At 45.7% G+C, this 20,387-nt stretch overlaps 1 protein-coding gene across 1 annotated transcript in view; it reads right to left on the bottom strand.

The window, feature by feature from the left end:
* LOC131815566 (myosin-13) overlaps positions 1–20,387 on the bottom strand; it is a 52,051-nt gene that overhangs the window by 29,847 nt on the left and 1,817 nt on the right. Inside the window, exons 2-14 of the mRNA XM_059147305.1 lie at positions 20,024–20,167; positions 19,782–19,938; positions 12,606–12,633; positions 12,407–12,518; positions 11,137–11,229; positions 9,084–9,147; positions 8,891–8,989; positions 8,682–8,785; positions 6,528–6,666; positions 3,938–4,056; positions 3,100–3,249; positions 2,817–2,987; positions 1,548–1,857 (exon numbers count right to left, since the gene is read on the bottom strand). Coding sequence (XP_059003288.1) covers positions 1,548–1,857; positions 2,817–2,987; positions 3,100–3,249; positions 3,938–4,056; positions 6,528–6,666; positions 8,682–8,785; positions 8,891–8,989; positions 9,084–9,147; positions 11,137–11,229; positions 12,407–12,518; positions 12,606–12,633; positions 19,782–19,938; positions 20,024–20,167 — 1,690 coding nt within the window. The remainder of the gene's footprint in view (positions 1–1,547; positions 1,858–2,816; positions 2,988–3,099; positions 3,250–3,937; positions 4,057–6,527; positions 6,667–8,681; positions 8,786–8,890; positions 8,990–9,083; positions 9,148–11,136; positions 11,230–12,406; positions 12,519–12,605; positions 12,634–19,781; positions 19,939–20,023; positions 20,168–20,387) is intronic.

Genomic DNA, 20,387 nt, shown 5'->3' with positions numbered 1-20,387 from the left:
AACCACAAAGTCTGACCTCTGTTTCCATGAGAGATAGGGTTTTTTTAAGATTCCGCATATAAGTGAGATGGTACAGGATTTGTCTTTCTCTGTCTGGCTCATTTCCCATAGCATCATGTTTTCAAGGTCTATCCATGTTGTCACAAACCCAAGATTTTTTCTCTCTCTCTCTCTCTTTCTTTTTTTAATGGCTGAAAAGTACACCATGTTTTCTTTATCCATTCATCTGTTGATGGACACTTAGGTTGTTTCCATGTCTTGGCTATTGTAAATAATGCTCCAATGAACGTGGGGGTGTAAATAATCTCTTAAGGATAGTGATTTTGCTTCCTTCAGATATGGATTGCTAGATCATGTGGTAATTTTGTTTTTAATTGTTTGAGGACCCTCCATATTGTTTTCCACAGTTGGCTGCACCAACTTACATTCCCACCAATAGTGCACTAGGATTCTTTTTTTTTTTTAGGGGTGGCCACACCCTTCAAACCCCGAAATGGGATTTTTGGTTTTCTTTTGATGTCACGGAACTGAAGAGTTTTTGTTCTCTTTTGTTTTTTAAGATTTATTTATTTATTTGAGAGAGAGATCTGGGGAAGGGACAAAGGGAGAAGAAGAGAGAATCCCAAGGACACTCTGCACTGATCACAAAGTCTGACATGAGGCTCGACCCCAGGACCCCAAGGTCATGACCTGCGCACAAACCCACTGACGCTTAACCCACTGCTCCACCCAGGTCACCGCTTCTAGTTTGTTTTTAAAATAATCTAGTTATAGGACAAATGATACATTATCTATATTTTTACACTGAGAACATTAATTTTTTAAATTGATGCATTTAAGACAGTCCATCATCTTAAAACTGTTCTTTGGTGATTATTTTTAAAAAATACAATGTGAATAAACCTAGCAAGTGATACTGGCTTGTGCAACCATTTTGGAAAACAGTCTGGAGGTCCCTGGAGAAAGTGGATACAGAGTTACCGTAAGACTGAGCAGTTCTAGGCCTGTGGATATGTACAAGAGAATTGACCCATGGGTATATACAAGAGAATTGACACCATAAGCCAGCTCAGAAACTTGTATACAACTGTTCATAGCAGCACCATCATCAATAGCCAGATATCCATCAACTCCCCAGGAGATAGACAAAATGTGTGTTTCCCGTGCCCTGGAATATTACACATCTATAAAAGAAGTGTGTCCCAACAAATCCAGGGAACATTCTGCTACACAAAAGAAGCCAGGTGCACAGTGGTTCCATTTACCTGAAATGACCAGAATCGGCCAGCCAGCCACCCCATGTCAATCTTTAAAAGCTTTTTAAAAACGTGATACTGGCTCTTTTGTCCCCTGGGAGTCCAGGGACTTCTTCTTAAGGGAGAGGAAGCGTAAGAGAAAGAAAATTGGGTAATTGGAAACAGACAAATCCAGCTCTGTCTGACGATCACAACGGAATACTCGAATACTCGTTCTTCAAGGAGCAGCTCTGGGTCATAAGTAATGACACAGAGCTTTGCACACAGTGGGGGTGGGGTGGGGAATTTCACCTGTTTCTGCAGCAGCATAGTTGGAAAAAAGGAAGGACAGCAGCTTTAGGGAAGACTTCTGGTACAGCCCGACCACGGTCTCGTTCAGGGGGTCCTTGTTCTTGTCCAGCCAGCCGGCGATGTTGTAGTCCACGGTGCCGGCATAGTGGACCAGAGAGAAGTGGGCCTCAACCTTGCCTTTGGCAGGCTTGGGCTTCTGGAAGTTGTTGGACTTCCCCAGGTGCTGGTCATAGAGCTTGTTCTTGAAGGACGTATCTGTGGCCTTGGGGAACATGCACTCCTCTTCCAGGATGGAGAAGATGCCCATGGGCTGAAAGAAGGATCAGACCATGACTCAGCAGTTAATAGTGCGTCTCAATGACTGCATTGTCTGCAGGAGTCAAATACAACCTTTCTGGTGTTACCACTCGCTTAGGAGCACCGTGGGGCGCGGAGCTAGGCACGGAGTAAGCGCTTAATGGATGCTTGTTGACAAAAGAACATGGAAAGAACCTGTATGCATACAAATGTAGCTCATTTTTAGCAACAGGTTACCACCACTGCACCCTCCAAAAAAGGAAAGTTACATACATAGACATAAAATGATATGAGTGATATTGAAACAATCATGTATGGATTTCTCAGCAGCCACCTTAGGAAGACAAACTCATTCCAATATCACCAGTGCTCCAAACGGTATGGGAATTTCTTTCTTTCTTTTCTTTCTTTTTTTTTTTTTTTTTAAGATTTAATTAATTAATTTATTTGAGAGAGAGTGAGAAAGAGCAAGAGCACTAGCAGGGGGAGCAGCAGGCAGAGGGAGAAGCAGACTCCCTGCTGAGCAGGGAGCGCAACGTGGGGCTCGATCCCAGGACCCTGAGATCATGACCTGAGCCGAAGGCAGAGGCTTAACCAACTGAGCCACCCAGGCACCCCCTCCTTGGCTGTTTTTATAGTAACATTATGCCAGAACTCTACAGCTCCATTGTCTGAACTCCTAGGGTCTTTGGACAAGTTACAAAGGTATGAATGGCCACTGTTCCTCCCGGGCTCCTGTTCCCATTCCTGGGAGAACTGAGCCCTTGGATCTTAACCAACCATGTATCTGTTTAGGTGTCTGCATTATGCATGCATTCCAAACACTTGTCTGTGCAAGGAGACTCAGCTCTCCGGAGGCTGGAAGAGTAGTGCAAGGATCACCATTCTACCGGCAGGGTAGAGTGAGAGCAAAGGGATGACGGTCTCAGCCAAGGAGGGACAGTCCCTGGGGAGCAGACTCTATTCCTCTACCTTCTCGATGAGCTCGATGCAGGCAGCCAGGTCCATCCCGAAGTCGATGAACTCCCACTCGATGCCCTCCTTCTTGTACTCCTCCTGCTCCAGCACGAACATGTGGTGGTTGAAGAACTGTTGCAGCTTCTCGTTGGTGAAGTTGATGCACAGCTGCTCCAGGCTGTTGAACTGGGTGTTGCAAAGAGCAAGAGTTGGAGTGAGTCTGGAAAATCCAGTGGGGACTCTGCAAAAGACACAAAATGGAAGGGCCTTACAAAGGCCATTTATTCAAACAACTCACATCAAAGATCTCAAAGCCTGCGATGTCCAAGACCCCGATGAAGTACTGCCTGGGCTGCTTGGTGTCCAGCTGCTGGTTGATGCGGGTGACCATCCACAGGAACATTTTCTCGTAGACGGCCTTGGCCAGAGCGCCCACCGAGTTGGTCACCTTGAAGAAAGAGCACCCACTCAACCCTCAAGGTTGAAGCATGAAGCCAATGAGGTCTTCAAGGTCAAAAGCGGTTAGAGATTGGCAATTTCGTATCGTCCAGCATGATATTAAATATCCCTCAAAGCACTTGCCAGCTTAGGACGTTCCCCTCCCTCTGAGAACTATCCCATTTACAAAAATAGTCTTCTATCAGCCGTGGTATTAACACATGACTTTAGAACTTGGCTGCACGTAACTGAACCGGAGGTGGACTACTGATCCAAGTTGGGTTGCACAGAGGGTTTTTCCTGAGAATTTGGAATTGGGATCAAAGACACTGGTCTCAGTCTCCATGGGAGGCTGAACTATGGAGATGTGAACTTGGAAGCTATGTGGTGACCGTGGAGAGAGCTTGTCTGCCTAGTGAGGACACAGAAGAGAAGGAGAGCAATGACTGTCCATGGAGCCGCAGGGAAGGAGCTGCAGAGGGGCAGTCTGGCTCCAGAGGATCCTTCATTTTCTGGTGCCTAACAACACTCTTCCATGTGCATTCCTTAAGCTACCCCTGGGACCTAAGAACGAAATTCCTCTTAATGCTGAAGGCAGTTGTGCCTAGATTTTGGACACCTGCAGCTTAAGGAACGTTGGGATGGTGGTTAAAATAGCAGAATAACTGAGTCAGCTGAACTCACGGCAACTCCATTACCTGCTGGACGTTCTGCCCTTTGGTGACATACTCGTTGCCAACCTTCACCCTCGGACAACACAGGCCTTTCAGCATTTCTGCCGCGTTCAGACCCATCAGGTAGCCAGCTTTGTCAGCCACTGAAGGAAGAGGGCAATGTGAACACACGAAGACAGCAGGGGCTGATGTGGCCAATCAGACCCTGGGGCCTCCCAGAAATGTTTGCTATAATCCTTTTTGGTGTTCTTCCGTTCGCCTATGTGCACCAGGACTGGGGTTGTCTGAGAAAGTTTCAATCTCATAGTCTAGGGGCACAGGTTTTCTAGAGCTTTAGTTTGCCTTCTAGATGCAATCCTGAAGGTTGATCTTGACATATTGATATTTACATTTCTTTTTTTTTCTTTTTTTTTGGGGGGGAGAGAGAGAGAGAGAGAGAGAGAGAGCAGGGGAGGGGTGCATGGAGAGGGAGAGGGAGAATTCTAAGCAGGGTCCAAGGTCAGCACAGAGCCTGACGTGCAGCTCGATGTTCCAACCCTGAGATCACGACCTGAGCTGAAATTAAGAATTGGACGCTTAGCCGATGGAGCCACCCAGGTGCCCCTAAATTTCATTTTTAAGAAGATACAGTTACACAGTTATATTGGAGTCTGCTAATTAAAAAAAAATGGCGTAGGAGTAATGGAGGCACCATTTTAATGGTTCACAATATATGTTAAGCAGCTTCCTAAATTCCTGCAAGATGCCACGCTTACAGCTGAGAGAGAGCTACAGAACTTTGACCCAATCTTCAGATGTTGGGAGAAGGTCAAAAGCAGTTGATAATTGGCAATTTCATATAGTTCATTGGGAGTGTGGTTGACTTTGGGTCAGATCTGGCTGCCTGCACTGAGCTCATCAAGAAGGTAGAGAAATATTGCTCCTCTTGGTTGGGACCATTACTTTATTGCTGGCTGGGGAACTGAGCCAATAAAAATCCAGGACCGTATTAGTCAAGTGTTTAATAAGAGGCCATGTGTATGCTTTCCTCTTTGCTTAAACTATCCCTTTTCCCTGCTCTGCCCTTGTAGGTGGATGGGATTCTTCTAGTCATTTACACTTGAAGGCTTTGGGTGATTACATCCTTCCTCCTCATCCCTGACCTGCCTGTGCTCAGACAGGCAGGAAATTCTGCTCGCTTCCCCTTTAAAATAGCTGGCATCTCCCACAGGGTCCCACACTTTTGGGAAGCCTGACTGCTCACCGATTAATTCCCATGAACTTCCCCTGCTAAGCGGACAGTTCATGGCTTCTGGCTCCTACCACGTACATTCTAAACCATATGTCCTGGCATTCAAGGTCTTCTCCAACTGATACCAAAATAACTACTTTTTAATCCCCATCTCTTATACATCCTTTCTGTAGCCAAAGAGGACCCCACTGCTGTTCAGTCCCCTCACATTTCTTCCCCCTCCCCCTTGATCATCATGTGTCCTCTGTTTAGACTGCCTTCTCCCCCACAACACCTTTGAGAATCCTAGCCATCCTTCAAAGTCCATGTTGGTGCCTTCTTCCTCCAGGAAGCCTTCCCTGATTACCCCAGTCAGAAGGGTCTCTTGCTCTAAACAGAGTTTCTCCGCTGCCCCTTATCTTGCACCACTCCACAAGCAGAATTCCAAGATGGCCCTGAGGATTGCCCCCCCCCGCCCCGTATACATTCTTTGCATAATCCCCTCCCCTTGTGTCAAGGGTGGCACTGGTGAATATGGATGGGCTATTCATTACTCCTGTGATGAGGTCCCTAGTCAGTCCACTTGGAATTAATAAAAGGAGATTATCCCGGGGAAACATAGCCTAGTCAGGTGAGCCTTTATGGGCAGTGATAAAGTCCCATATGTTTTCCTGGTCTTTCTTTCAAGGCTATTGTTTCCACCTATCATGGGGGGTGGTGTTCAAGACACATTGTGGTGATGTTACAATTGGTAGAATTATTGGAGATGAACCAGCCTGTCCCTTATAGACCTTGGAACAGTGTGAGAGATGACGCGGATGAACAGGGCGCATGGTGGGTGTGTCCTGATGCCAGGAATCCCTCCCCCTGCCCCCTGCTCTGTTCCCAGGACCAGGCAAAGGGGGATGGGGAGACCATCCAGGTGAGGGTCATGGGGTAGGGCATGGGGAGATCCGTATACCAGTCCTGGGTTCAGGGTCAGGTTCAACGGATGTCAGAGTGGAACTGAAGGCCATGGGAAGAGGAAGCTCCTTCACCTGGCCCAGGTGCTTAGGACCGCATTCTGCTTATGTGCACAGAGAGAAAGGGAAGTTCACAGAACCATATCCTCTCCTCAATGTCTACCTTAAGGTAACAGGTGACTGTGATGGTGAGAGGTAATGAGATGATTATTCATTCACAAGAATGATAACTTTGGTTTGTCAAGGATCCACTACTATAGGAATCCTTGACAGAGGGAGTGGACTTCCCCAGGGCAAGTACAATGAGCTTTGGACACCCCACATCCCATTTGAGCGACTTCCAATGAGCACCTCTCGGGAGGAGCCCAGAGCTCACCTCACAGGACCCCAGCCATCCATGAACACAGTGTCAGACGCTAGTCTCTGGGTGAGACACAGTTACCTTCGGTGCCGTCTGGCTCGGCCTGCTCCTCCCGCTGCTTCTGCTTGAACTTCATGTTCCCGTAATGCATCACGGCCCCCGTGAGCTTGTAGATCCCCACTTTTTCCTCTGAGCTGAAACCCAGGATGTCAATGGCGTTCTAGGAGTTAGAAAAAGGACAGTCATCCCAGGGACTCTGTTGTCCTTGGGAAAGACCTCACCCTTTGTGTACAGCCCGTGAGACAGCATTTGCCCAAAGAAGTGGGTGACGGGGCAGTTTGTTAACTTAGGGGTTAAAAGCCATTTCTTTAACATGTTTGTGTGGGAGGGTGGAGATTATGGGAAGAAAACATGAATACTCCGTTTTCTTCCATCCAACCAGAACTGATTTAAATCCTTTACATAGATTTGGGGCTGTTTTCTGGATGAGGCCACCGGGAACCATCATGCGATACCAGGAGAAGGAATTCTCATGGAGCGTGTCTGAGAGATAGTGTCTAACACCTTGAGAGTCTGGCATTACAACCCAGGAATTCCGGTGTTGTTCAGAACTGAGACAATATGGCGCCCCAACCCATTAGAACTGGAAGAGAAGGTCATCGAAGAGAACGCCATCATTTTTCAAATAAGAAAGGGGCAAACTTCTGCAGGGGGGCTGTGCCAGGCGAGGGGTGAGGCACCATCCATAGGTCGTCTCACTGTGTCGCTGTGAGAACCTCAGAGGTATGCAGATCTTTCCAAAGTCCCAGGTGAGACCTGACGTTCTAACAGGCTAAGCGACCTGCCCAATTCGCCCAGGTAGCAGGTGATAAAGGTCTGTCTGGAGTAAGCGCTCGGTCACTTCAGAGTCTATAGGTGATTGCTGACTTGGTTTTATAGCCACTCGGCCCGTCTTCTACCGCAAAGATTTCAACTAGAAAATCCTTCTCTGGGGTACAGGTATTGATTATGTAACAGGACTTGCAGCTTAAGCAATGCTCACTCAAGGAGGGACTGACATGCATGGAACGTGTCTGGGGAGGTGACAGGTCGGGGTCAGCAGGACGGTATTAGACAATGAGGCACTGTTGGGGGTGGTGCCCCCTTTAGGAGAAGAGGGGTCCAGGCTGAGAGCCAACCTGGGTGAGGAGACATTCTGAGCCTCAGTGGCCTCCTTGACCCCATATCCCACCCCATCTGATGCATATTTGTGTCATAGGAAGAGGCCGCTGTAGGTTAAAAGGAAAGACCTTTCACTCCACTTTGAAAGGAACCAGGTGAAGATGTTACTTTCTGGGGAGCCTGCTGGGGCAGGCAGACCCTCGGAGGGAGCACTCCCCCTTGTACTTGGCCATAAACCATCACCCAGGAGAAGCTCCTCAGGAGATTAATGGCTCAGAGATGGTGTCTATTAGTTTAAAAAAAAAAAAAAGGTGGGTTCTGGAGTGGGCAGATCTGGCTTCAAATGTTCTGTCTTTGACAAAGTGTCTTGAAGCAAATTGTGGGTTTTCCTTCTAAGACTCAGCTTCCATCTTTGTATATGTGCTGCCGAAGTGAGCACATCAGCTTCCATCTTTGTAAAATGGGGGCATTTTACAAGAGGTTTTTTTTGGGGGGGGCGGGGCTTAAACGAGATAAAGCACTCATCTCAGGTGCACTTAGTTACTGTTATTATTCTAGTTATCAATGTTGGAAATACTTCCCAGAGCTAATGGTAGGAGGCCTGACAGGTGCGCCGAGGACGTGTGGGAGCTGAGCATGAGCCTGAGGGGGACAGGTAGCACGAGGCATGGAGCTTCTCCTCCTGCAGACTGGGTTGTTTTTTTCCTGTTTTACACTTTGCTATATTTTTAAAAATTTCTTAAAAGAACCGTGCAGATGGTTTTGTACCTTGAGAAGTTCCAACAAAACCTTTAAAAAAACCTTATACGTGCAAAACCCAACTCTAACACGCTACAGAATGGAACTGGAAGCCTATTTTGGAGAACTTCTTGTCCCCCCATGGCATCTCCTGGGGTGGAGGTGAGCGGAGAGGGGTCCCATCCGGACTAATTCCCTGGACATCTTGAACTCTGTGAGCTCAGGTCTGATCACTGAACATCCCTGAGTCCCAGTTTCTGACGAGACCGCCAGGGTGCCTCTCAGTTTACAAACTCAGTAATTTGTGCTGAAAGGAAGAAGGAAGTGTGTGCTTACATCAGTCGCTAGAAGCTCTTCACTGTCGTCGATGCTGGCCACGGTGACCTCTCCTTGGCTCACGAAGGGGAAGTCAAAGGGATTGGTTGAAATGAGGAGCAAGTCTGCGAAACATGAAGGTCCCCTTAGCGTCTCACGCATGCGCGATGCACTCCGTTTTTCCAATGTGACTGATGTGGAGGATGAAACCAATACCCCCAAGAACTTACCAATGAGTTCCGGCTTCTTGTTTGACAAGATCTGGTAGAAAATGTGGTAGCTTCTCTCGCTGGATAACTGAAATGTCACTCTGGATTTTTCTAAGAGATCTAAGGGTAATAAGAAAGAATGTGGTTTCAGGTTCCTGGGTGGTGTGTCTCTGTGGCCAAATACCGCTGTGCCCAACAGGGCGTTGAGACTCACAGGTTTCAATGTCCGCTGATGCCAGCTTTCCTGTGGCTCCAAAATGAATCCGAATGAATTTCCCCTGTCCAATGGCAGGTTGACAGACATCACAGTTATTTTATTTAGATGGTACCATGGCTGGTTTTCGCCAGGTGCTCCCAGTACAGGTGGGAAGAGTAGGGTCAGGGAGAGAGTGATGATAGAAGAAGGACTTCCCTCCTCTCTAGCTATCTGGCACCCAGAATCCCCATGCTGGCTTACCCAAGTCTTAGATAGTTCTACCCAAAACATCTGGTCCTGTTCCTCCAATTTTGGGAGGAAGGTGCCCTCTCCAATTTCTGCTTGGGATCACCTTACTCTAGACAGTCCCCTTGGTTTTTATCCTGCTGTCTGGTACCTGGATTCCCATTCCCAAATGGATACCTTTGATAGGGCTGGTTGGACCATCTTGCCAACTTACTTACCGTCTTTCCTTCCTTCCTCCGTCCATCCCTCCCCCTGTCTCCTTCCTTTTCTTTATTTCTTTCTTTTGCTTACTTTCTCTCTCTCTCCTTCCTTCCTTCCTTCCACGTCTGGGTGTTCCTTCTGAGATTTCTTGCTTTGGTTTTCCTTGTTGCTTACATTAGGCAAACCTAGCTCCCAGACTCAGGCCAAGCTCACTGGCTCCCAAAATACACATTCAGAGTCTGAGTTCTCCCCTTCTGAGGGGAGGCAAGAGGTGAAATTTTATGAGCGACTGGTTTCTACCACACCCTGAGCAAATCTGAAGGCAAAAATCTTGCCTTGTCCATCCACCCACAGAGTCTGGACTGTAGTCAGCACTCCATTATCTTCTTACTATTTTCCGAATGAAGCTTGGGGAGAGCTGGTGAGGGGTCAGTGAAGGTGTGAGTGAGGTGTAAGTGTTGGCTTTCAGTATTGCTAGCTACTCGGTGGAAAATGAAGTTTTAGCCTGCAAATGTTTGTTTGATGAGTGGAAGGTGGACAGGCTAACCGGGGTGATTGTGACTTCTGGGTCAGGGCCAGGAAGAGAGACTAAAGCACTTAATAAATGAGAGTAGCAATGGGGGTATCCAAAGATATTGTCTTCCATTTTAAGCTGGAGCCAGGTTAGCTCAATTCTTAACTTGGTGCAAATATGTGCACCATATGTTTGTTGGGTAACGCACACCCAGACCGCCTACAAGCAAGACATTTTAGTTGTGCACTAGGAAGACAGATGTGCAGACGGGCAGTGCACAGAGGACCAAGGGAAAGAAAGAAAGGTCGGGGCTCATAGCCCAGTCTCTGATGGCTGCATTCACTTTCTCCTCAGGGACCATTCCATCCTTGAGAAGCAACAACAAAGCATAAGCTTGAGATTATCTAGGTCCTGAGAAGTGTGGAGTCCTGACAGCCTCTTGCAACTACAGGCATAAGCGAGGGCTTTGTGTTGTGGTAGTCACTCATTCCGTGGTATAGTGAGGATAGGTAGAGGACTAGATGTTTATTTGCCCATGGGGGAAGTAAAGGCCTCTTTGGATGAGGGAAACTTAAGCCAAATGTCGAAGGATGGAACATATCCTTCAGTATCTACAACATCAACATATTCCCACGTTTTGAACTCTCCTGCTTTCCCCAGGTTTCTCCATCTCCCAATGCCTTCTGACCTGGAGGAGTTCAAACCTGCTCACTTAATTCAAACTCAGGTTTCTATGGCTGATAAGCCAATGGAGATTGCTCAATAGACTTCATCATTTTAAAATGCTTCCACTTAGTGAGGCCAAGTGCAGCATAAAGGAATTGCTCTCTACTTGCGGAATTTGAATCACCATGACTTCCGGATGTTCTGAGGTGATGAGCCCAGTTAGGAATGGACAGATAAATCCCTCCCACTCCCCACCCTGCATTGCCAACAACGAGCCAACATGTTTTTCAGTGTATCTTATTATCCCAGCACGGCTCAGTTGATCCGAACCACTTATTCTAGTTTATGTGGGATTTTTTTTTTTTTTAAATCCAGCATTTGAGGAGAGGGTTTGGTTCTTGGGGGGGTGGTGGTGGTGGTAGTTAAAATTGGACTGGGTCTTACAAATCTTGAGGAGTTGTCATTCCTCACAGTCTTGGCGTTTCCAAAGGCCTCAAGTAGGGGGTTGGCCTGGATGATTTGATCTTCCAGAGTCCCCTAATAATAAACAAGAAAAAGCAAAGGGAGGACTTTGGAGTGTCCTCTGAAGGAGCCCACGGTGACTCGAAAGTGTGGATGCTCTAGGCAGGGCCCAGGGAGAGACGCTAACCAGCCCAGCCTGGTGGCCAGTGTGGATGGGTGAAGGCACCCATGGGCTCGTGCCCACCATCCAAGGAGGCTTCGGAGTTCCATCCCATAGAGGGTCTCAGCATCAACGTGACTCTATCCATCCCAGATTCAAGGTTTCCTCTTGATTTTTCAGACTTCCTTTCCTCTCTGATAATGCTCTATTCTAAATCATGGATTTTTAGAATACATACCTCTATTAGAGTATGGATCATGACCCATCTAATATAGACATTTGGATTCAGAAGTATATATAGAATTGAACAAAGACAGTCACTCAAGGGATTGTACAATAGGAATTGTGGTTCTCAAAACAATTTTTTAAGTCGCAAGAAATATGTCATGAGAATTTTTGCTCAGAAGTTGGCTTACAGGGATGCCTGGGTGGCTGGGTCAGTGAAGCGTCTGCCTTCAGCTGGGGTCATGATCCCAGGGTCCTGGGATTGAGCCCTGTGTGGGCTCCCTGCTCAGCGAGGAAGTCTGCTTCTCCCTCTCCCTCTGCCCCCGGCTCATGCTTGCCCTTTCTCTCTCTCTAGTGCTCTCTCTCTCAAATAAAGAAATAAAATCTTTAAAAAAAAAGAAGTCTGCTTAGAGAAAGCAGAATTTTTACTCCCAGCCCCACCCTACCTCCCGCCCCTCAACTGCTTATCCTTCTGCCTCCAGAGCTGTTTTCAAATTTCTGTCCTGCTCAGTGGTTCCCAAAGTGAACAGTGGCAACATGATAGAAATACAAAGTAGCAGGACTGTGCATGGGAGTTAGGAATTTCAATCAGAAATCAACCACTCCCCAACCCCTGTGCACCTTGCCCAAAGCATCCCTTCTTCAGGGGAAGCGGCTCACAGTCCCTGGGCTGTTGTTGCAGATGGAGCCGGTGCTACCACCTATGTCCACCAGGTGGCACCACCTCCACCTTGCCCCTCAAGCCCTCTTGGGACAGACCCTGTCCCCAGCATTCTGCTGAGCACTGAGCCCTACATACACTTGGTGCTCACCCCATCTTTACCTGTCCTTACTCCAGCAAAACTCCAGATTCAGGGAGCTCCTCACCTGCATCTTGCCTGGCTGCTGTTCCTTCTTCTTGTCCCCAGTGACCGCAATTGTTGCAAAGTACTGGATGACACGCTTGGTGTTCACGGTCTTGCCCGCCCCGGATTCTCCGCTGTGGAGTTAAAAGCAAGTACGATAGAAGAGTGGAAGGGCCGGCTCTGGCTTCCAAGTCATCGTGGTGTGAACTCAGGTTACTCACGTGATGAGGATGGACTGATTGTCTCGATCTGGAAAGGCAGAGGGGAGAAAACGAAATAAAGAAACTGCAAACACATGAAACAAAAACATAGGGCAGCATTCGGGGTGAGTGGACTATATGGTGATGCTGTGACTAGCAGTGTAAGGATTTGGGTGTAGCAAGTCTTCCTCGAGACAGTTTGTGTAGATTTCCGAATGTGGGATGTGTAGCCTGGACCGCATGGCAAGTGAACAGAGAATCCCACAGCGGGAAAGTGATTCTGGTTCATAAATCTTCAACAGCTTGCCAGGAATTTCTCATCTCCTTTTTTAACGTGGAGAGCAAGTCTCAGACTTAGGGCTCGTGGGAAGGGGCAGCTTTTAATTAGAATCTAAGGGCACTGACTGGTTGTCACTGGGTTTTCCTTTTTATCTTGACTCTATACTTGTGGAAGGTGATCATGGTTTTCCACTTACAAGCACTTGTGAGTTGAGTTGTATGCCCTCTACCCAAATTCATTCGTTGAAGTCCTTACCCCTAGGACCTGAGAATACGACCTTATTTGGAAACTGTGTCACTGTAGTTGTTGTTGTTAGTGAAGATGAAGTCATATTGGGGGCACCTGGGTGGCTCAGTCGGTTAAGCCTCTGCCTTTGCTCAAGTCATGATCCCGGGAGCCTGGGATCGAGTCCTGCATCGAGCTCCCTGCTTAGTGGGGAGCCTGCTTCTTCTCCTTCCCCCTGCTTGGGTACTCTCTTTTGCTCACTCTCTCTCTCAAAAATAAATAAATAAAATCTTAAAAAAAAAAATCAGGGGGAGGAGTCAAGATGGCGGAGAAGTAGCAAGCTGAGACTGCTTCAGCTAGCCGGAGATCAGCTAGATAGCTTATCTAAAGATTGCAAACACCTGAAAATCCATCGGCAGATCGAAGAGAAGAAGAACAGCAATTCTGGAAACAGAAAAACAACCACTTTCTGAAAGGACAAAATGACAAGACGGAAAAATTCAACACAAAAAAAAGAACAAGAGGCAGTACCGAAGGCTAGGGACCTAATCAATACAGACATCGGTAATATGTCAGATCTAGAGTTCAGAATGACAATTCTCAAGGTTCTAGCCGGGCTCGAAAAAGGCATGGAAGACATGAGAGAAACCCTCTCGAGAGATATAAAAGCCCTTTCTGGAGAAATAAAAGAACTAAAATCTAACCAAGGTGAAATCAAAAAAGCTATTAATGAGGTGCAATCAAAAATGGAGGCTCTAACTGCTAGGATAAATGAGGCAGAAGAAAGAATTAGTGATATAGAAGACCAAATGACAGAGAATAAAGAAGCTGAGCAAAAGAGGGACAAATAGCTACTGGACCACGAGGGGAGAATTCGAGAGATAAGTGACACCATAAGACGAAACAACATTAGAATAATTGGGATTCCAGAAGAAGAAGAAAGTGAGAGGGGAGCAGAAGGTATACTGGAGAGAATTATTGGGGAGAATTTCCCCAATATGGCAAAGGGAACGAGCATCAAAATTCAGGAGGTTCAGAGAATGCCCCTCAAAATCAATAAGAATAGGCCCACACCCCGTCACCTAATAGTAAAATTTACAAGTCTCAATGACAAAGAGAAAATCCTGAAAGCAGCCCGGGAAAAGAAGTGTGTAACATACAATGGTAAAAATATTAGATTGGCAGCTGACTTATCCACAGAGACCTGGCAGGCCAGAAAGAGCTGGCATGATATTTTCAGAGCACTAAACGAGAAAAACATGCAGCCAAGAATACTATATCCAGCTAGGCTATCATTGAAAATAGAAGGAGAGATTAAAAGCTTCCAGGACAAACAACAACTGAAAGAATTTGCAAATACCAAACCAGCTCTACAGGAAATATTGAAAGGGGTCCTCTAAGCAAAGAGAGAGCCTACAAGTGGTAGATCAGAAAGGAACAGAGACCTATACAGTAACAGTCACCTTACAGGCAATACAATGGCACTAAATTCATATCTCTCAATAGTTACCCTGAATGTGAATGGGCTAAATGCCCCTGTCAAAAGACACAGCGTATCAGAATGGATAAAAAAACAAAACCCATCTATATGTTGCCTCCAAGAAACACATTTTAAGCCCGAAGACACCTCCAGATTTAAAGTGAGGGGGTGGAAAAGAATTTACCATGCTAATGGACATCAGAAGAAAGCAGGAGTGGCAATCCTTATATCAGATCAATTAGATTTTAAGCCAAAGACTATAATAAGAGATGAGGAAGGACACTATATCATACTCAAAGGGTCTGTCCAACAAGAAGATTTAACAATTTTAAATATCTATGCCCCCAATGTGGGAGCAGCCAACTATATAAACCAATTAATAACAAAATCAAAGAAACACATCAACAATAATACAATAATAGTAGGGGACTTTAACACTCCCCTCACTGAAATGGACAGGTCATCCAAGCAAAAGATCAGCAAGGAAATAAAGGCCTTAAACGACACACTGGACCAGATGGACATCACAGATATATTCAGAATATTTCATCCCAAAGCAACAGAATACACATTCTTCTCTAGTGCACATGGAACATTCTCCAGAATAGATCACATCCTCGGTCCTAAATCAGGACTCAACCGGTATCAAAAGATTGGGATCATTCCCTGCATATTTTCAGACCACAATGCTCTAAAGCTAGAACTCAACCACAAAAGGAAGTTTGGAAAGAACCCAAATACATGGAGACTAAACAGTATCCTTCTAAAGAATGAATGGGTCAACCGGGAAATTAAAGAAGAATTGAAAAAAATCATGGAAACAAATGATAATGAAAATACAACGGTTCAAAATCTGTGGGACACAACAAAGGCAATCCTGAGAGGAAAATATATAGCGGTACAAGCCTTTCTCAAGAAACAAGAAAGGTCTCAGGTACACAACCTAACCCTACACCTAAAGGAGCTGGAGAAAGAACAAGAAAGAAACCCTAAGCCCAGCAGGAGAAGAGAAATCATAAAGATCAGAGCAGAAATCAATGAAATAGAAACCAAAAAAACAATAGAACAAATCAACGAAACTAGGAGCTGGTTCTTTGAAAGAATTAATAAAATTGATAAACCCCTGGCCCGACTTATCAAAAAGAAAAGAGAAAGGACCCAAATAAATAAAATCATGAATGAAAGAGGAGAGATCACAACTAACACCAAAGAAATACAAACTATTATAAGAACATACTATGAGCAACTCTACGGCAATAAATTTGACAATCTGGAAGAAATGGATGCATTCCTAGAAACATATAAACTACCACAACTGAACCAGGAAGAAATAGAAAGCCTGAACAGACCCATAACCAGTAAGGAGATTGAAACAGTCATTAAAAATCTCCAAACAAACAAAAGCCCAGGGCCAGACGGCTTCCCGGGGGAATTCTACCAAACATTTAAAGAAGAACTAATTCCTATTCTCCTGAAACTGTTCCAAAAAATAGAAATGGAAGGAAAACTTCCAAACTCATTTTATGAGGCCAGCATCACCTTGATCCCAAAACCAGACAAGGATCCCACCAAAAAAGAGAGCTATAGACCGATATCCTTGATGAACACAGATGCGAAAATACTCAACAAAATACTAGCCAATAGGATTCAACAGTACATTAAAAAGATTATTCACCACGACCAAGTGGGATTTATTCCAGGGCTGCAAGGTTGGTTCAACATCCGCAAATCAGTCAATGTGATACAACACATCAATAAAAGAAAGAACAAGAACCATATGATACTCTCAATAGATGCTGAAAAAGCATTTGACAAAGTACAACATCCCTTCCTGATCAAAACTCTTCAACGTGTAGGGATAGAGGGCACATACCTCAATATCATCAAAGCCATCTATGAAAAACCCACCGCAAATATCATTCTCAATGGAGAAAAACTGAAAGCTTTTCCGCTAAGGTCAGGAACACGGCAGGGATGTCCATTATCACCACTGCTATTCAACATCGTACTAGAGGTCCTAGCCTCAGCAATCAGACAACAAAAGGAAATTAAAGGCATCCAAATCGGCAAAGAAGAAGTCAAATTATCACTCTTCGCAGATGATATGATACTATATGTGGAAAACCCAAAAGACTCCACTCCAAAACTGCTAGAACTTATACAGGAATTCAGTAAAATGTCAGGATATAAAATCAATGCACAGAAATCAGTTGCATTTCTCTACACCAACAGCAAGACAGAAGAAAGAGATATTAAGGAGTCAATCCCATTTACAATTGCATCCAAAACCATAAGATACCTAGGAATAAACCTAACCAAAGAGACACAGAATCTATACTCAGAAAACTATAAAGTACTCATGAAAGAAATTGAGGAAGACACAAAGAAATGGAAAAATGTTCCATGCTCCTGGATTGGAAGAATAAATATTGTGAAAATGTCTATGCTACCTAAAGCAATCTACACATTTAATGCAATTCCTATCAAAGTACCATCCATCTTTTTCAAAGAAATGGAACAAATAATGCTAAAATTTATATGGAACCAGAAAAGACCTCGAATAGCCAAAGGGATATTGAAAAAGAAAGCCAACGTTGGTGGCATCACAATTCCGGACTTCAAGCTCTATTACAAAGCTGTCATCATCAAGACAGCATGGTACTGGCACAAAAACAGACACATAGATCAATGGAACAGAATAGAGAGCCCAGAAATAGACCCTCAAATCTATGGTCAACTAATCTTCGACAAAGCAGGAAAGAATGTCCAATGGAAAAAAGACAGCCTTTTCAATAAATGGTGCTGGGAAAATTGGACAGCCACATGCAGAAAAATGAAATTGGACCATTTCCTTACACCACACACAATAATAGACTCAAAATGGATGAAGGATCTCAATGTACGAAAGGAATCCATCAAAATCCTTGAGGAGAACACGGGCAGCAACCTCTTCGACCTCTGCCGCAGCAACATCTTCCTAGGAACAACGCAAAAGGCAAGGGAAGCAAGGGAAAAAATGAACTACTGGGATTTCATCAAGATCAAAAGCTTTTGCACAGCAAAGGAAACAGTTAACAAAATCAAAAGACAACTGACAGAATGGGAGAAGATATTTGCAAACGACATATCAGATAAAGGACTAGTGTCCAGAATCTATAAAGAACTTAGCAAACTCAACACCCAAAGAACAAATAATCCAATCAAGAAATGGGCAGAAGACATGAACAGACATTTCTGCAAAGAAGACATCCAGATGGCGAACAGACACATGAAAAAGTGCTCCATATCACTCGGCATCAGGGAAATACAAATCAAAACCACAATGAGATATCACCTCACACCAGTCAGAATGGCTAAAATCAACAAATCAGGAAATGACAGATGCTGGCGAGGATGCGGAGAAAGAGGAACCCTCCTACACTGTTGGTGGGAATGCAAGCTGGTGCAGCCACTCTGGAAAACAGCATGGAGGTTCCTCAAAATGTTGAAAATAGAACTGCCCTATGACCCAGCAATTGCACTATTGGGTATTTACCCTAAAGATACAAATGTAGTGATCCAAAGGGGCACATGCACCCGAATGTTTATAGCAGCAATGTCCACAATAGCCAAACTATGGAAAGAACCTAGATGTCCATCAACAGATGAATGGATCAAGAAGATGTGGTATATATACACAATGGAATACTATGCAGCCATCAAAAGAAATGAAATCTTGCCATTTGCAACAACATGGATGGAACTAGAGCGTATCATGCTTAGCGAAATAAGTCAAGCAGAGAAAGACAACTATCATATGATCTCCCTGATATGAGGAAGTGGTGATAAAACATGGAGGCTTAAGTGGGTAGAAGAAGAATAAATGAAACAAGATGGGATTGGGAGGGAGACAAACCATAAGTGACTCTTAATCTCACGAAACAAACTGAGGGTTGCCGGGGGGAGGGGGTTTGGGAGAAGGGGGTGGGATTATGGACATTGGGGAGGGTATGTGATTTGGTGAGTGCTGTGAAGTGTGTAAACCTGGTGATTCACAGACCTGTACCCCTGGGGATAAAAATATATGTTTATTAAAAAAAAAAATCAATTCATACTAGAGTGGGGGTGGCGAATCTATAAGACCGTGTCCTTATCAAAAGGAGGAATTTGGAGAAAGGTGCACACAGGGAGAATACCACCTACAGGGGACCGTTTTGTGGTACTCTGTCAGGCCAGCCCTAGGAAACTCCTGCAAATAGTGCTGTCTATCCTCCTTTGAAAACTTGATGTAGCTTCAGCCGATTTGAAGACCTATTCTTAGGTGGGCAGGAATGGCTAGGCTTGAGTGTGAGAGAGGGAGGGCTGAGGTTTGGGCAACTGGAGGTTTAGTGGAGGACTCTAAGCGTCTACCGATCTCACAGGCTTGCTTCTGCTTCTTGAGTCTGCACCAGACCAAGTCAGGTGAAAGGGGGACAGATGAAAGTGACTCAAAACATAGTGACATGGCAGTATTACCACGTGTCTATTTTCTGTGCCATTCTGGGAATTTAGGGAAGAGAAAGAGGAGCCCGAGTCTGGGGAGGAAGACAGTGCGGGAACACTGCTATGCCCAGTTCTCCAGTTTTGCACCCTAGTGGCTAGTAATCTAGTCTCTCTTCTTCTAGGGATGCTCATGTAGGCAGGGGTGGGGCAGGGGGAGTTCTTTGGATGTGAAGGCAGGACATCTCCCTGCGTGCCGCATTCCCCTGAATAAGCAGGTGCACAGCATAGCTCCATTGGGGAATACTGGCCTATGCACTGTGGCTTTTTTTTTTTTTTAAGATTTTATTTATTTATTTGACACAGAGAGAGAGATCACAAGTAGGCAGAGAGGCAGGCAGAGGGGAAGGGGAAAGCAGGCTCCCCGCTGAGCAGAGAGCCCGATGCAGAGCTCAATTCCAGGACCCTGAGATCATGACCTGAGCCGAAGGCAGAGGCTTAACCCACTGAGCCACCCAGGCACCCCTGCACTGTGGCTTCTAATGGGAGACATGCATCTCTGGCTTCTTTTCATCATGAAATCATTGGAGTCTCCTAAGGTCACCTTGACCATAGCCCCATTCACAGGATCAAGGCCTCCGAAGGGTTTGCATAATTAGCTAAGAACCAGTCCAGTTAAAGGGCTTGCATAACTAACTAAAAAAACTGTTGTTGTTGTTGTTATTTTTAAATAGGTATTGAAGAAATCGCTCACCGGTCAGCATGAACTGGTAGGCGTTGTCGGAGATGGAGAAGATGTGGGGTGGGGCCTCCTGGCGCTTCTTGCCTCGGTAGGCGGCCACCACCTCGGGGTTGTACACCGGCAGCCACTTGTAGGGGTTCACGGTGACGCAGAAGAGGCCCGAGTAGGTCTGGGAAAACCAGAAAATGCAACATGTGGATCCTGTCTTTACCCAGAGGGATAGATGGAATAGGGAGAGGCTGAAGGGTGCTCACGTAGATCATCCAGGCTGCGTAACGCTCTTTGAGGTTGTACAGCACGGCGGGCTCGTGCAGGTGGGTCATCATGGCCATGTCCTCGATCTTGTCAAATTTGGGAGGGTTCATGGGGAAGACTTGGTCACTGTTGAGAGTGAGTGTCTGGGGATTGAGAGGAAAAGCACAGGATGGAGAGGAAAGCCAACGCTCTCAGCCCCGCTCTACTTGGTGTGGTGGAAGGAGGGAGAGACAGCGGAGTAATCACCCCCCATCCCCCATCCCCCGCCCCCCATCCCCCGCCCCCCGACGCCCATGACCATGAATAGCTTCATGGGTCATTTCCATTCCCAGAGATGATCCACAAATAACTGTCCTTGATTAA

Source organism: Mustela lutreola, chromosome 15 (assembly GCF_030435805.1).
Source record: "Mustela lutreola isolate mMusLut2 chromosome 15, mMusLut2.pri, whole genome shotgun sequence".
In the NCBI taxonomy this organism is placed as follows: domain Eukaryota; kingdom Metazoa; phylum Chordata; class Mammalia; order Carnivora; family Mustelidae; genus Mustela; species Mustela lutreola.
The sequence above is the reverse complement of the archived record's forward strand: the minus strand, read 5'-3'. Positions and strand labels throughout refer to the sequence as shown.